Source organism: Mus caroli, unplaced genomic scaffold (genome assembly GCF_978045245.1).
Source record: "Mus caroli unplaced genomic scaffold, Mus_caroli_1 scaffold_2, whole genome shotgun sequence".
NCBI lineage: Eukaryota > Metazoa > Chordata > Mammalia > Rodentia > Muridae > Mus > Mus caroli.
In genome coordinates, this window is record NW_028227257.1 from 76,599,314 (window position 1) to 76,617,270 (window position 17,957).

General features: G+C 47.1%; 1 protein-coding gene across 6 annotated transcripts in view; it reads left to right on the forward strand.

Moving 5' to 3' along the window:
- Kiaa1549l (KIAA1549 like) overlaps nt 1–17,957 on the forward strand; it is a 295,926-nt gene that overhangs the window by 221,931 nt on the left and 56,038 nt on the right. For 4 of the 6 annotated variants that reach the window (XM_085834607.1, XM_029474421.2, XM_029474422.2 and 1 more), the window contains 3 exons: nt 2,221–2,348; nt 6,171–6,352; nt 10,061–10,275. In XM_085834607.1, the coding sequence (XP_085690733.1) occupies nt 2,221–2,348; nt 6,171–6,352; nt 10,061–10,275 (525 nt within the window). The remainder of the gene's footprint in view (nt 1–2,220; nt 2,349–6,170; nt 6,353–10,060; nt 10,276–17,957) is intronic. The other 2 variants (XM_085834608.1, XM_021156233.3) reach the window with 1 other exon arrangement.

Consider the following 17,957-nt stretch of genomic DNA (forward strand, 5'->3'; position numbering starts at 1 on the left):
ACGAGGTTTCTGATTCCCCCATCTTGCCATATCCGTTTCTTCATTCTGGCTACCTAGGGACTAACTGCAGGCCCTCCCAAATGGTTCTGCTAGATCAGCCCCCAAATTTTGTAACTGAAAAATCAATGACTTAATAATTATTGATATGCTTAATTTTTAAAAAAAATATTTTAAAAATATTGAGCATTGGTCACAGCTAGGCTATCTAGTGTCTGCTCAGGTCCCTTCCCTCCTGTATGTAGTCTTGGTGATGCTCTTCTCTGCCTCTGTGGCTGGGATTTATGGGCTGGGTCAAGGGTGATAGATAATCAAACTCATGGGAACAATAGCCGTTTGAAATGGACTCTTAAATTAGTGATGAGCCACAACGTTTAGGAATTGGTTAGTCCTTACTCAAGTCCCACATCTACCCACAATTTCAGCAAGGGGACCATTGAGTTTTGTAACCGTAAATCTCAAACTCACAGCTGTTGTGTATTAGCTTTCGAAGGTAGGTTTACTACTGTCATGTGCATGTGCACACCACACGAACACTTTCTTCTATTTTGATGAGGAGTGTTGAGTTGAACACTCACTGTCTATAGAGGCACAGAGGCAGAAACAAAGGGTAAAGCAGATTGGATTTTTTTTTTCTCTGCAGAAATGTGCTCGTTGACACCTTTCCTCAGAGTGAGAGAAACATCAGAAAATTCTTTCAGGATCAAATAGGGAAAGGGTATGAAAATGTTACAAAAATCACTAAGCAGCTTACAAATGTAAAATAGACTACAAAATACTTCCCCCACCCCAGAGTTAAATGAAAACATTTTTATCCAATAAAGCCAGCTGGAGAGTAGGCGCTGTTAGCTTTTAGCTTCTGAAAACAATTCAAGGGCTTATATCTCCTCTCTGTCTCTCTTTGTCTCTGTGTGTGCCCCCCCTCCCCGCCGACCCCCAGCAGCATACAGTGATCAGTTGGGTACATAATTATATATGTAATAAATATGCATTCAATCAATTAGTGGCTGATCCACATTTCCCACCTACAGCCTTTGTAGTACTAACGTGGTAAAATGTTAACGATTTCTCAGTCATGTAAGTTGGGAGACGCTGCATTAAGTGAAACAAAACATGGCAGAATTGATCAGAACCTCTGCCACCTCAGTTAGAGGCATCCAAAGAAGGATGCAGTGAACATTTCCCAAGCCCTGACAGGAAGGTCAGTCTTTTCACTATTTACCCCAAGGTGGGCTGAGGGAGAGCACACCTGCTCCAGAGCCAGCAGTCAGGAGCCCATTTTCCCAGAGTCCTAGAGGTGACAGTCCAGCCCTGAAGAAGGAATGGAGGCCCTGTGACCTGCTCCTATCTGAGGCTGCTGCCTGAGACATATAGGAGGTTCTGGGGTGAGGGTGACTTGTTGCCACCTTGCTTAGTCCTGGAAACTACTCTAGGCCTCCATGACTTTCACATCTCTCACTTTCTGACCAAGGTGAGCCAATCTCCAAATCAGCCATCATTATTGCGACCAGTGACTACATTTGAAGGCACTCAACACAATCTCTGGGACCTAGAGGGTGCCCCAGCTGTTTGGTGTCAGATGTCAATAGTGTCGTATGATGCCTTGCCCAGAAAAAGGCAACAAAAATATTTTTCCTGGAGGAATGTACATCTCAAATTAGCTTATATTTCAAAATATAAGCAATGACTAGTCAGGAGTGTGCAGGTGTGCAGCTCTGAGAGCGTGAAGATCCAGTGGTGAGGAGATGTAATCTGTAATCGTCACGTAGGTCTGTGCTGTGGTGAATAGGCAAAGAGTTGTGTGCTTTTCATGCGTGACCGAAGATGCTCATGTGACCAAAATACTCAGCATCCAGAGAGCTGTGTGAAGGGAAGGAACACTACACAGACAGAGTCACTGCTATTTCCAAAGTCATTGAGGTGACGGATTAATGAAACAAGAGATGAGACTGCAGGCTGGGCTCACCGAACTTGTCCAGAGAGCCCAGAACAGTGAATGTACTTGAGAACAACCAGCCAGGCGCCTCACCTGGGAGGGAAGAGTGTGTGGGTGAGTGCGACTGTAGGTGGCTTTTGTTTCTTTTGTCTCCTGGATCATTTCTTCTTTGCCACTGAAACTGGAATGAAAGGCTACAGACATAAACTGTGCAAATAAAATAACCTTGAGAGGAGGCTGCTCTACTCGAAACTTACTGGCTACCCTGTTGCTATGGTTACCTCCAGCAGGTCGCCCAGTGAGAATGGCTCTGTCATCAGCAACGAATCAGGAAAGCCCAGCTCAGGGAGGCGCTCACCCCAGAATGGAATGACACAGCAGAAAGTGACAAAGGAGGAGTCCAGAAAGAGAAATGGTGAGACGCTGCCCCATCTAGTACCTTCCCTGCCTCTCCTGTGTAAGCACACGCACATGCTTGCACACATACACGCACGTACACTCAGTGTGCGTCCATCCCAGGTGTCTCTGTGAGTCCTGGAGTCTTTTGTGAACTTTGAGTGATTGCTGCATCCTTCTCTATGAATTGGTCTCACCTCCTCAACCCCCTATTTATAAGGAAGTAATTACTTATTGACAGGGAAAAAATTTTTTTTGGAAAAAAGTGATGTTTGCTTAGCGCCTTTTCTAATTCTTGGGTGAAATGGCATGATTTTCAACACCAAGTCCAACAAACTGACAGATCTCCAAAATGCCTATCTTGGAGGTTTTCCCCCAACTTCCTTCCCTTAACCCCTTAACAAGTTTCAGGGGTTCATTGTGTACTGGTGAGTCTGACTAACAAGTTTGTTATTTTAAAAAAACCAACAACAATAACAATAAAAATGTATTATAATAAAGCACCAAATCAGCCCTGTTGGGTGTGGTATTGTGTCCAGCTGAAATTTCAGCTGCTTAGAAGCCTGAAGCAGAAGGATCCAAACTCTGAGGCTGACCTGTACAACTTCGTGAGACCCTATTTCAAAATTACACAGCACAGTGGTGGAATGCTTGCATCCCCTAGGTTCAGCCCCCCACTACCCCCTAATTAATTAGTGAATAATTCAGTGTATGACTGATGCTTCTGGGATACTTAAATGTTTCATCTCGCTCATGTAATAAGAGTTAAATAAGAACATTGTTAATACAGTGTTGGATTGGAGGATGGAACAAGGGAAGGAAGAAATCAACAGTGGAATTGTGGAGAAAACAGAGCGCATCTTTCATCATCTGACAGGCTACAGAAAGAGCTGAATGCTTTGTATGCAATTATGGCCCCTGTGGAATATTCAGATACTGACGCCTAGTGTCCAGTCTAGAGCTGGGGTAACTAGGGTTAATTAGTAAATGTTAGTATACAGACCATTCTTGTTTCCCACCAGGCTTTCTGCATCTGTGGCTTCTGGCTCTTGTTCTCTGGTGAATATGAACTTATAAAGTAAGGAAAACACAATGCTTTACCAGCAAAATGGCTGGTGTAGGTCTTTGTGGTTCCATGGCTTCACTAATTAGCCTAGCTGTGAGGTAATTCTCGAGCCCACTTCATGTAGTTATTTAAATGGAGTGAAAAGGTTGGGTGTAATAGGTATGATGTTGAAATGGAAAACAACAACAAAACCAGCTTGATATCAGGCGTGGTGGTGTCTCATGCCTATAATCCCAGCACTTGAGAAACTGAGGCAGAAGATTGCCGTGAGCTCAAGGATACCTGTCCAATAAATAAATAAAAATCGACAAACAGGACATCTTTCTTAACAAGTACAGGTACTTGAACTTCTAAGCCAATGCATTATTATCTCCAGGAAAGGGGGATTGCTTGCATGAGTAAGTGTGAGGGGTTACTTACAGGAACAGAAATGGCCCTCAGACAGCTGCATCACCAAAGTCCACCCCACCATGGGTGACAGCTTACAAAAGCAGGAGAGCTGGAGCACACAGCACAGCCTACAGGAAGCTCCACAGGTTGGAGTGTGCCCCTTCCAAGTGACTCAAACTCCCCGGCAATTTGGCTGGTTTCTGCTTCTTCTAAGCAGCTGGTCTGGTCTGAGAGTCTTCTGGGCAGCTCAGCATTTCAGAGAGTGCAGTCTATTGTTTACTCTTGGGAAAGGGGCCTATTGAATCTGGTCAGTTCCAGGAACTTCCTGAAGCTATTTTGAGGTGTTTACCTTCTGTCTTAAGGAGCTTCCCTGTAGAACGAGGGTGTTTGAATCTCAGAGGAAACGGCTCTACAACACCATGTAACATGTTACCCATAAACTAGAGGCCTAATGTATTATCATTTTACAGTGTTTGTAGGTCAGAAACTTGCTAATGGCTTGGCGAAGTTGTTCTCTGCCATAAAGTCACAGTCTTGTTGGCTTGGGCTGCAGACATGAAAAGATGGCTCACTCATGTGTCTTTTGGTGGGAGGCCACTGTGATGGTTTGTATATCCTTGGACCAGGGAGTGGCACCATCTGAAGGTGTGGCCTTGTTAGAATAGGTGTGACCTGGTTGGAATGGGTGTGTCACTGTGGGTGTGAGTATAAGATCCTCACCCTCATTGCCTAGAGGTCAGTCTTCCACTAGCAGCCTTTGGATGAAGACATAGAACTCTCAGCTCCTGCTGTGCCATGCCTGCCTGGATACTGCCATGCTCCCACCTTGATGATAATGGACTGAACCCCTGAACCTGTAAGCCAGCCCCAATTAAATGTTGTTTTTTATAAGACTTGCCTTGGTCATGGTGTCTGTTCACAGCAGTAAAACCCTAACTAAGACAGCCACCATGCCTTTCCATGAGGCTGCTTGAATATATGCAGAATGATTTTCCTAGAATGAGTGACCCAAGAGAGGACAGGAGAATCCATCATGCTATTTTCTAACCACAGCTTGGAAACAACCCAATGTTGTTCGTGTAACCATCATTTCTCTCTTGGTTACAAAGGTCAGGGCAGTGGGAATGGGGCCACCGTGGAGACCTGATACCATGGAAATGAAAACCATAGAAGGCTTTTGCAGTAGTTGACCAGGTAGTAGGTGATGAAGGTGGCCAAGTATATAAGATGCGGTAAAACTGTCCTCTAAAAATATGCATATGCATGTGGTGACATTTCTGGTAGAGATTTTCCTCTGTCATTGGCTGCTTTGGTAACCTTGTATTTGCAAACCAGTCCATGAAACTTAAAAAAAAAATTCATCTATGACCCACTCCTGGTCTGTAAGTTGTTCTAGATAAAAAATAAAAAACAAAATAAGTTCTTCCTTGATTTCATTTGACAGATCTTCTGTGATTATAAATGACAGCGAGATCTACACACTAGGTTTCTCAATCATTTAAATAACACCCCAAGTCCCTTGAGCAGGTAGGAGGAAAGATGGACGCACTTCAGTTACATTCATATTTTATGTAACACCTATTTTGCTTCCAAACTGCCTCCTAGTTCAGTTGCTTCAGCAGGCCTAATTTATCTTGCTGAGCCTGTTCAATACGCTGTCCTTCTTCTACCTACTTCATGAGAATACGATTTAAAAACAAGTAACTCAGCTAGATATGACTGGACTTGAAGCCCCTTCTGTCATCTTAGTTATGGAATCACAAAGCCAACTTGTGTCTTGCAGCCGGCACAGCAGAATGCTCTGTCAGATGGGAGAATGAATTTACCAGCACGTAGGAGGCAATGAGTCCGTGTAATTAGAGGAGTTGTCTGTGGTTGTGAGTGAGTTCTCTGGTGGTGGTTATTTCGTAGCTTTCTTTGTTATAGACAAGTAAAAGAATGAAAAACCTAAGTCGTTTGAGAAATAGGCTTGGGGGGGGGGAGGGGGGAGAGTTCAAGAGCATATAACCACAGCAGTACATGTGGTTAATTGACCTGGGCAAACTTGTCATTTGAAATCGTGCAAAATGTGATAGCTTTATCAGCAGAGACTGGACTAAATGCTGTTGTTCTGGCTGTGGACAGACTTAATGGATGCGGGTTTGGCCAAATTCACTTTTCTCATTTATTTAAACATAGAGAATGAATTTACTTTTTATTGTTTTCAACTGTGTCTTGCCCCTGTTTTGAAAGAATTGTTTTCTTTCTGTTTAACTGCAACCTTTAACATTCTTCCCTACTTACTGATACTATAATAACTAGATAACTCTGCATTTAGAGATCCCTCACATCTCAGTCTTGTAGCTCCCTACGTATTAAACCCCACGTGTTTGTGCCTGGCTTTAGTGACAGCGAGCGATGAAGAGGAGGGAGCAGGTCTCTTTGACAGCGCTGGCAAGGCGGCAGCAGATCCCTTTGACACCTCCTCTGGATCTGTGCAGCTCATCGCTATCAAACCATCAGCTCTGCCCGTAGTGCACCCTGCCTCCGACAGGGGCCAGGAGTCCTCAGCAGCGCTCAATGGCGAGGTAAGCACCCACGGCCTGAGTGGAGAGTCCAGCTGGACCACAGGGATTCAATGATCTCTCACAGGCTGAGTGCAGCTCATGTCCAGAGGCCTCCATTTGTACCTCTGCACACGCCAGGTCTCAGTGATGGGAAATCCACGTCATCTAGAGAGTGTTCGCAGCATCTTCCCACCTGCAATGACCTCCTTTCTCCCAAACCTATCATGAGTGTAGCCTGCAGCCTTTCTGTACTGCACTCCCGCACACTTCGACTTCCATTAGGATCCATGTTGTCGGGGTAATAAGAGGAGGGTGAACTGAGAGGAGAGGAGAGCACGCTGTCACTCGGGCAAGGAGCTGGCCACTAGAGACTCTGAAATGACATTGATTTCTGTGAGCAAGCTTGAAATAGCCCCCTGCTTGCTTTCTAGGTGGTGTCAATGTCAGTCAACTTCCCCGGGAGATGGCTGAGTTGGTAAAGTACTCACCATGAAAACCTGGGATAGCCCTGTGTAAGGTGAAGCACGCCAGCGTGCATCTGTGATTTCAGTACTGCGCAGACAGACAGACGGATCCCAGGGCTCATTGGGCAACCAGTTTAGTTGACTTAAAAAAAAAATCTGCCACATCCGTGAGAGATTTTATCAAAGAAAATTAGAGATAATAGACCATTGATCAATAGGTAAGAGAGAAGAGCGTTATCTCAGACAAAAAACAGGAGATGGGGTTGAAAATGCCATCCCTCTATCTTGCCAAACGTTCACATGGGGCCACTGTGAGTATGGACATTGAAGATGTATGCACACAGAGTGAGGCCACTGTGCACATTGACATTGCACATGTATACACATACAGTGGGGCCACTGTGCACATTAGCATTGCACATGTGTGCACACACAGTTTCTCTGGTGTTAAAGCACTGGGTTAATTGTTCATTTCCTTTCTGCTGTTGTTGCCTGAAGCAGGCGGGAGATTTGCAAGGTCTAAAGCCTTTCTCACTGCACCTCAAAGGACCTGCTGCAACCCTGTACAGCCGGGCCTCACAAATGCATGCCAAGGGCTTCTTCCCCGCACCAGGCGTTGTGATCATAAAAAGATAAATAGATATAAGGAGATATGCTCTATGGGGGTGGGGGGGAGGTATGGGGGAACGGTTTGCTTCAGCAGGCCCATGCCAAGGCATCCCTTCCCCCTGAGGGACCAGCCACACGACGGTATGGTATAGAATAGAGTTTATTCAGGGCATAGGGAGGGGAGTTAAGAGAAAGACAGAAGGAGAGAGGGGAGAAGTAGAGGCCAGCCATGATCATGTGGAGAGAGGGGACAAGGGAATGGAGAGAGAGAGGGAGCAAGCAGAAAGCAAGAGTGAGAGACGAGAGAGAGGGGACAAGCAGCCATTTTTATCGTGGGCCAGGCCTACCTGGCTGTTGCCAGGAACTGTGGGGGTGGAGTCCAGACAGAACACCAACACCTGGGATACTTATGACAGTGTAGTGTGCGCCTGCTGCAGGAAGGACTTTTTTTTTTCCTGAGCATGAACTGGCCTTAAACCATGATAGGCTGAGGCTCGGTTACATACATGGGCAACACCTTCTATTTCAACTTCTTTACTTTTAGTCAGAGAAACTAGTCTGAAGGGTGAGGCGCTGGCTCAAGGTCGTGCTGATGGCTGGAGGTCAGATGCTCTGACTCTGCCTGGTGCTCCTTTCCTCTCTTCACTCCCATCCCAGCCTTCATGAGAAATGGCGCTGTGCTTAGAAAGTACGGCCTCGAAAGCTGTGTCGCCAGAGTTGGATGTCAGCTCGTCCACTCGCAGTCTCTGTGTCTTAGGCAAGGGAGTAGAGTCCCTCTAACCACAAAATGGACCACTACATGTAAAGCCCTTAGCACAATGACTGGCACATAAACACCTCACCATCACTACTACCATATTATTTTTATTATTGTTGGTTCATCAGTGAGGAAGAAGTCACTGGTCACAATGTGTCCTTTCTGCCCCTTAGCTCTGTAATCTTTCCTGAGGCACAGTTCTATGTCCCCTCCCCCTAGACACACACAAGCCTCTGAAGTTGGTGCTAATGCACTGTCAACTGCCTTTGATTAGGACTGTCTCCCTGGTTAAGGCTCTCACTGCGGCCACCGTACCTGGGTCTCTTTGTCCCAGCCTTTGTATGATATGAACACCATACAAACAGACTCTGAAATTAGGACAGATCCCTTTTCCTCCAGGGCCAGCTCCCTGTCACGTGGGGAGAGCACTCAGTCAGAGATGGATCTTTGCTACATTTGGGCAGTTAAAGAAATGGGCCTTGCTGACACTCAGCTGGGAAAGAGCCCTGACCTGTTCCCTCTATAAACTGCTGTCTCTTCAAGCTTGACATAGACTGCCTTAAAATTCCTCTCCTATTAGAGATGGCTGATTTAAATGTAAGTTGGAAAAGCATAACCCAAGGCCATGATGCCATAAATTTCTCCTTTATGAATTACAGGGAATTCTTTTTAAAGGTGATTTTAAAGAAAACAAAGAACATTCAGCCACAAATAACAATCTTGACCTCTCCCCCTCCCTCTCCCCCTCCCTCTCCCCCTCCCTCTCCCCCTCCCTCTCCCCCTCCCTCTCCCTCTCCCCCTCCCTCTCCCTCCCTCTCCCCCTCCCTCTCCCCCTCCCTCTCCCTCTCCCCCTCCCTCTCCCCCTCCCCCTCCCTCTCCCCCTCCCCCTCCCTCTCCCCCTTCCTCTCCCTCTCCCCCTTCCTCTCCCTCTCCCCCTCCCTCTCCCCCTCCCCCTCCCCTCCCCCTCCCTCTCCCCCTCCCTCTCCCCCTCCCTCTCCCCCTCCCCCTCCTTCTCCCTCTCCCCCTCCCTCTCCCCCTCTTTCCTGAGCAAGTGGATCATATAGAAAGCCCCCATGGACTGGAACATCTGTTCTATCTCCCACCCCCCACATCCATCCCAATCCACTTTGAGACTTATCCTAAGAGCCCTAGCTAAGTGGACAGAGAAAGCCATGAGGTAATTCAGGGCTGGAGCTAGACTCAGGGCGCTAGACTCAGAACTAGCCAGGCAGCTGGACTCCCACAGTGAGGAACCACAGGGGATAGGCAGAGTAGGGATCACTAAGTATGGACTCTTAGCTAAGGGTGTACAGTCAAACATAAGCCATCAACAGTCTGGACAGATGTGGGAGGCAGGGATGCAAGATAATTCAGTGAGCCTTAGGGGTTTATTGCTGTGAAGAGACACCATGACCAAGGCAGCTCTTATAAAAGGAAACACTTAATTATGGCTTGCTTACAGCTTCAGATGTTCAGTATATTATCATCATGGCAAGAAGCATGGCAGAGCTTGAGCACGCACACACACACACACACACACACACACACACACAAATGAGACTTTAAAGCTGGCTTACACAGTGACACACTTCCTCCAACAATGCCACATGTATTCTAACAAGGCCACACCTCCTAATGGTGCCACTCCGCCACGGCCAAGCATTCAGCACATGAGACTATGGGTGTCAAACCTATTCGTAACACCAGTGCCAGATCCACTTTATACGAGGGCTGGTGCTGGTGACTTTTACTATAAGGTCACAATTCTCAGAAAAGCTATCCCACGCTTCACCTCTGATCTTTTTGGTCAGCTGACCTTGTGGAAAAAGCTCCTTGTCTGCTGCCATGCTGAGTCAGGTGTGGGTGGACCTGACACTCTTTCTCTCTCTCTCCTCCAAGGTGAACAAGGCACTGAAGCAGAAATCAGACATTGAGCACTACCGGAACAAGCTGCGCCTGAAAGCCAAGAGGAAGGGGTATTATGACTTCCCCCCAGTGGAGGCAAGCAAAGGCCTGACGGAAAGGAAGATGTATGAGAAAGCCCCCAAAGAAGTGGAGCATGTTTTGGACCCAGACCCAGAACTGTGTGCTCCCTTTGCGGAGTCTAAAAACAGGTACATGCTCTATGGCTGTACTTTATGTCCCTGTGTAACATGGGAGGAGGACAGAGGACACCTGGGGCATTGTACCCATGTGCCTTGATCTTACCTTGGGACTTTGATCTTTGCAGGCTTTTGATCTGGTCCTCACCAGCATGTACTCAATAATGAGTCTGAAAGAAAGTCAAATTGAAGCCGTTAAAAATATTGTGTGGGGCGAACAACCCCAATTGTCCTTTAGCTTAATGATATTTTCAAGCCAGGAGCTATTTCAGAGCTGGGTGAGATATAATTACCACTTACCTAGTTATGCAACTTCCAGATCAAGGGCCATTGCATTGTTCAATTATGCTAGCGGTTCTCGCACAGGAAGGCAGATTGCACGCCTCACGTTTTCATTCAGTCTTAGCGAATGCCTGTCGCACTTTGGCTCCATGCTAGCTCGTTTCAGTCCTTCACAGATCTGTCCAGTTCTTCCACACTTATTGTCACGCTGTGTCTCAGACAGTGGTCAAGATGATGTGTGCTTGCACAACTTGTGCTTTTTCTCACTCATTCCTTCCATGTTTTATGTGGGACAAGACAGCCTAATGGTTGCTCCTGTGGAACTTAAACCCTGGTGAAAAGAAAAGATGAGCTCCACCCCCCAAAACTGTGCTAACAAGCCTGAAGAGCACGTGAAATGTGAGCTGCTGTAGCTCTAATGGGGCCTGGCCCACCGAGGCAGAGCTAGATCAAGTGGTTTGAACTGGTTTCTCTCTCCATCTGTTCTTTGCTTTTTGTAACAAAATACCTGAGATCAGGGAATTTGTAATTGGCAGAAGTTTATTTTTCTAACCATTCTGCTGGCTGGGAAGTCCAAGATCAAGGTGCCAGAATCCAGCAAAGGTGTTCTTGCTATGTTAATGCAAGGTGGAGGGTGGTAGGGTGAAAAGCAAGGGCGGGGGGAGCCTGAACTCACTCTTTTATAATGCCATTTGTCTTAGTCACCATCCTATTGCTGTGTAGAGACACCATGACCAAGGCAGCTCTTATCAAAGAAAGCATTTAGCCGGGGCTAATCCATTGTCATCATGGCAGGGAGCAGACAGGCATGGTTCTGGAACAGTAGCTGATCTGTAGGCAACAGAGACAGAGAAAGTCAAAGACAGAGAGATAAGGATAGAGAGACAGAGAGAGGAAAAAGCACCTAGGCATAGACTTTTGAAACCTCAAACCCTACGCCTAGTGACACACTTCCTCCAAAAAGGCCACACCCACTCCATCAAAGCCACCGCTCCTAATCTTCCCCAGCAGGTCCACCAACTAGGGACCTAACAATCAAATATATGAGCTTATGGGGGCCATTCTCAAACCACCACATCGTTGCTGTGCCCCATAAGACTTTGCAGCCCTATTGCTGGTCCAAGTTTCTACCTCCTAACAATGATAAAACAGCCATTAGATATTTTATTTCATATTTATGCATGCATATAGTACACTTGAATCCAAACTACCCCCATTTCTTTTCCTCCAATATGTTCCCATGTCCCCACTTCCCCTCTGAATTTCATGTGCTCTCCTTTCCTTTTTTCCTTTTCAAATTTAGTATCTTCTGAATCCATTTGGTGCATCCTGTATGTACCTGGGTGTGGAACCATCTCCTGGAGCATGGGTAACCTGCATCCTTGAAGAAAAGTGACTGTCCCTCTCCCATTAGCTAGGGATGGGACTTCATGATTCCCTCCTCGATCCGTTCTGGGATTTTGGCAGGCTTGAGCTAGTACTGATCTGGTGCCTGCAGTCACAGCCACTGTGAGTTATAACAGTCATGTCTAGGAAATATTCTTTCGCTACAGATATCTGCGTCCTCTGTCTCTTACAATCTTTCCACCTCCTCTGACTTAGTGAGGGAAGTTGGTATAGTGTAGATGTTCCGTTCAGACCTGAGCACTCTGGTCTCTTACTCTCGGCATGTTGACTGGTTGCTGGTCTTTGATGAGAAGCGTCTCGGATGAGGCTGAGTGATGCACTAACCTGTGAGTATAAAGATAAGATCTCGTGGATCTGGGTGGAGAGGAGGCTTAGTAGTTAAGAGCCCTTGCTGCTCTTTCAGGGGGCCACACAGCTACTCAGTCATCTGTAACCAGTTTCAGGAGTTCTAATGCCCTCTGGCCCCTGTGGACACCAGTCATGCACGTGACACACATGTACAAGGTACAACACTCAAACACATAAAGTGGAAATAAATGAGAATATTTTTAGAAGAACTCAGGGAGTAATTTATTACTATGCCCATTTAGCAGAATAATAGTACTAGGTTTTTCCCCTAGGAGCGAGGCAGCCACAGGCTTTGGCACAGTTAATGATACCAGGCAAGGGGCCTATCTTATGGAGTGGGCTTTAAATCCATTTTTTAAAAGTGTTTGATTCCTGTCATACCATTTCTGCCACTTTTGCACCAGCGGGCATCTTAACCGGCCAGTCATTACCGTAGCTTGCAGGGTTCATAGCTGGGTGAGACTGAGGGTGACCCGCCCCCAAATCTGTAGAACCTTCCAGCACTCTGAAAGTTAACCAGTAGGCGGGGCCACATTTTAACATGAGTTTTAGAAAAGGAAACCATTCAAAGAGTGACAACTATCTCCAAGCTCTGTGACTAATTAGGCAGTGACCTCCCGGACTGGGCAAAGAGTTAAATATAGCAAAGCTTCTCCTGTCCGCCTCGCTTCCCTTCCTGCCTGCCATAATTTGATACCTCCTCTACACAGGGTACATTCTCCTTGGTGATCCCCTGGCTTTGGGCATGCTGACATTGCAGCCACCGAGAAGCCACAACACATGCATGTCCCACACACTAGGGACAGAGTAGGTCAGATCCTGGCCTAAATGGATATTTGCTTTAAAAAAAATTAGAACAAAAAAATTGAACAGAATTGGAAAGCAACAGAACCAAGCTGGAGGTGGGAATAAACCAAAGCAACTTAATTTATTTACAGTAGAGAAAAAAGGAGGGGCTTCTAAGCCAGAGCTTAGTCTGCCAGGGCTTGGTTGGCTGGTATGACAACGAGGGCAGGAAATCGCAGCATGACAGGGTTCACGTTGCACACATCCCCATGTTAATAGGTGTACAAGGAGAGAAAGAAAGGTATGGATTTGACAGGAAGGCTGAGAGCAACTTTAATTTGCACTTTGTTCTTGGGGACTCGGCTTCAGGCTTCTCGGATGGACTGAAGTGAGAGACGGTTTTCCCCAGCTTGGAAGTTACAGGAGAGATAACACTTTGAATGATTTTCTTCTTGAGCAAAGCTTTTCCCTGGGAGCTGTGTCTAGACTCCTCAACATAAGTTCAGGCCAGATGCCCAAAGTCCCATGATAGACTCTGGCTGCTGTTTGAGTGTAGTTAACTCTCCGCAGATGTCCATTTGTCTCTACAGCACTAAGAACAGTTTGTAAAAACATTCGAGTGTTCACAGCTTAGGGGAAAAAGATAGCCATGAGCTAGATGAGCTAGGGATAGGGATGAGAGATAGAATGGAAAGAGATGGAGTGGTAGAGAAGCCTAATTGGGAAGGAAGCAAGCTTAAACCTCACTGCTCAGGATAGTTCTTGACAAGCTGCTGCTGACTCCACCCAGCCGCGTGATGACTCCTCCCATTCACGTGCTGACTCCACCCATCTGCCTGCTGACTCCTCCCATTCACGTGCTGACTCCACCCAGCCGCCTGCTGTAGTCACAGGTTGGAGCTAGCTTTTAATTGCTGTTCACAGCACAAGCCTAAGAGATGCTGCTGTGAGCCACCCAGCTAGAGCGGGGCACAGTGAAGCAATCATTGTCTAGTGAGCAAGAACATCACTAACTTCCCTTTAGAGCAAAGAAATCGCCAGAAGAGGCAAAACTAATGTTAACTGATCACTAAATCTCTCCGAGTAGTTTCAACGTGCCTTCTTTCTTTCTTTCCTTTTTCTTTCTTTCTTAAATTAGTTGGAACAACCTATTTCCTATTATGCACACATGTGGAGACATGGAGTGGGCAGCCTATTGAGGGCAATACTGTCTGTGGCTGGTTTGACTTTGCACCTGCCGTCTGCAGCCTCTGTAACTCCTTCAGGGAATTTTCTCAGAAGCTGAAAGTGTTGTGTAGCTAATGTGTGGTCGGACATTCTCCCCGCTGATGGCAGATTAGAAGTCATAGATCAATACCCCTGGCAGGAGATTCTGGGTGTCAGAAACACCGCTGTAATAGCTATAGTTTCAAGGTTTTGTGTTGGCTGCTCATACATGGAGCAGGTGGAAAAAAATCTTCACCTCCCCCAGGGTTACCCAATGCCAAGTGACGAAGACTCCCCGGCAAGCACATTCTTCAGATGAAACCAATCATAGAACCATACCTCAACCACCTCCTTCAGACAGCCTCCTGGTGCTCTAGTTCTAGGCTAATATTCACCTGGCCGATCACCCCAGAGCCAAGCCCCTGACAAATGAAGACAGACCTTGTGCTTCTGGAGGCAACCATCATCATCCAAACCAGCTCTTCCCACGCTGCTTCCCCTGCCCTGCCCATTGCGCCTCCCAGAAGCCACAATTTAAAGGCTTTTGCTCCTGCTTCCTGCTCTCTCCCTCTGCCTTCTGACCCACCCGGTCACTGTGTGTCCTACACTGCTCCCCATCATGGCCTGGATCTTTCTCTGAGCTCTGTGGGTGTAATTAACTGCCTTCTCAATGGCAGGCATCTCTTGTCATTGACCAATTATAATTAAAACAACCCCCCCACACACTTTTCCAGTGAGCCTGAGCCCCACCCACCCTAAGTACCGATCAGTTCCTTATGGCACTTCTGCTGACTTCCAGACATCCTTCCCTCGTCTCCTCGGTCCCCAGCTGGGAGTTTGCAGAGCCCCCTGGAAAAACAAACCATTTATGCTCAAATCCTCACAGATCATGAATCTGTGAGGCCAACACAACATAGTAACTTATTCAGTAATATTCAGAGTTGCTCTGACAGAAACCGGGCATCCTCCTCCATCTCAGCTGCCTAGGCCATCTCCATGGAACCCCAGGGTCCCAGAGAATGCACTAGGAGAACTACTTTATCTGTTAAAAGTTCTTAAGGGTTTAAGTAAACACATCCTAACCCACCCAGCAATATTGTCAGAGGGGAAGAAACTCAAACTGACATGTTATACATTATAGCAAAATAAGAACAAGTGTGCCTAGTAACGTCAGCTGATAAGTAAGCATCCCTTTACATGACAGCCAGATTTATCACCAAGTAGATAGTCATACACCGGGCACACACCCACAGGGGAAGTCTGGCTGTTGAAATGTGCTAAGTAAATCTTTCAGATATGCGTCTTGAGCTAAGGAGGTAGCTCAAACGTAGGACAACACTTGCTTAGTGTGCACAAGGCCACAAGGCCCTGGGTTCAATTCCCAACAATGACAATAGTTAGCCATGATAATGTGCGGGGCGTGGGTGTGGGGAAAAGAGGGGAATGGGAGAGAACCCTCGATTCACCAGAGTTCCCATGTTCTAGGCGGGCAGACGTAGGAGGTCGGCCACACTCTTTCCACACGGCCCTGGGTGGGCATCTGGCTGTGTGAAGCCACTGACCCCACTCGGCGGGTGGTGGACAAGGGGCAGCCCTAGGTACCAGGTTCCCAGCCTCCGGCATCCCACGCTGGATACAGCAGAGGAGCTGAGAACAGAATAGGGGCCCCAGGTCAGCACTGAGCCCTGGAGCCGAAGGCAGGAGAGGGCAGGGGGAGAGGCCACTTGATGGTTCCCAAGAGGTCTAGAGTCCTTGGTCCAGTCTGTGGCTGCAGCGCAGGAAGGCCTCCTGGTGGGAGGCTAGACATGGTTCATTAAGAGAAAGCCTATCCCATCATTCAAGCAGGGCGGGCCTTGATGAGCAGAGTCATTCTATGGTTTTAGAGTTTATTGTAGAAAGGCAGAGAGAAGATAGAACGAGAGAGGCCAGCCATGGCCACGTGGAGAGATGGGGGAAGGGAAAGAGAGGAGGGCTAGAGAGTAAGAAAGGTCAGGGCTTAAAGAGAGCAAGGAGGGGCCAAGCAGCCCCTCTTATAGTGGACTGGGCTATCAGGTAACTGTGGGGAGAAGCATACCTGGCTATAGTCAGGTAACTGTGGGGGTGGAGTCGAGCCAGAATGCCAGAAGCTTAGGACACTGTCTGTGTGACTGATAGTCACAGAATTATGGAGTTGGGGGCTCTATGGTGTCAGGCACCTGTCTCTGGGAACGTGGCTCCCTTTTCCGTCCCTTGTAGGGTTCTCTGTTGGGTCGCCAAAGCAAGCCCCATTCAACAAAAATAGGCTGCCTATCACAATCCCACAATAATGCATTGTTTTCCCTGAAGGCAGAATAAAGCAGCAGGTGCCCCGGTGTCTAAGCTTCTACCATATCCATGTTCCTCACTAGTATATGTCTAATGCTTATGACATAACCTCCTGCCAATCTGTCTGTTTATTTTGCCGCCACCACGTATTAGAAAAACTTTTCTTACTGGGCTAATTGACAGTGGCTGGGTAGCTATGAAATGTGATTTCCTTTTTCCAAAAACGTAGTTGTCATTAAGTCAAGGATGCAAATTAAAGTATGAGTCATTCAGAACATAGTCACTCTCTTAAGCCTACTGTGCCCAGGCCTCCTTTTCCTAAAGGGAGCCCCTAGTTGCAAATAACTGGAGGATACGGTTTATCATGGGAGGCTGTAAGCTGCCATATTAGCCAGGAGTCTTTTGGTTGCAAACTGGAAACCCAACACAACCTGGTTAAACTAAAGGGACTGCATTGCCTAGCGTGAGTCAAGGCCAAAGCTTTAGTCTGGCTCCATCAAGGGAACCGGAGTGGTTTTTGGCTTTGCTTTCTCTTCACTTTTTCCAAGCCTCATTTGAAGGCAGGCTCAAACCTCATGGTGGCAAAAACCAGCTGTCAGAAACCCTAAGTGCCTGTCCCTCAGATCCAACAGCCCCTCTTTCCTAGTTGTCCTGACCGTAGCCCTGAGACGACTCAGTCTCACTGGACCCAACTTAAGTCACGCCTGTGCCGACCCCTCTGACCAGTCACACGGATGTAAGGATATGGTCCTCTGGTGGTCCAATCTGAGTCAGTCACCTACCCCTGCAGGAAAGGTAGCCACCAAGAATCATCACGCTATCCTTACCACGAGGGTAAGTATCATGGAACCAAGAAGGCAAAAAGAACAACTGGATTCTCTTGAAATAGGTGTGGCCCCTCAAGCATGTCTCTTGTATTCATGGCTAAGTGCTAGGCAGAGCCTTGGGGAAAGCAAGCATGGCCACGTTCTCTTCGGGTGGCTGTTTCCATCCCCCTCTGTAGATAGATCCCTCCAGTGACAAGCAGAAACCAGACAGTGACAAATGTGTGAATTTATGACAAGTAACTGAGTTGACACCTGGAACGAGCTCCTGCTACCTGGACTCACTTCAGAGGCTGCATGTCTTAAAACACAGCTAAAAGGCTGCCTTTTTAGAGAATCCTCCGACCATTCTAGTTAATCTCTGTCTTAGCTCCTTATTTTTATGTGTGTATATGTGTGTGCATTTGCATGTGTGTACATTGTGCGCCCTGGGTAACATCCTTCAGTATTCACCCACCCTTTGTTGAGACAAGGTCCCTTATTGCCCTGGAGCTTACTGGTAGGCTAGGCTGGTTAGGCAGTGAACCTTCGGAATCC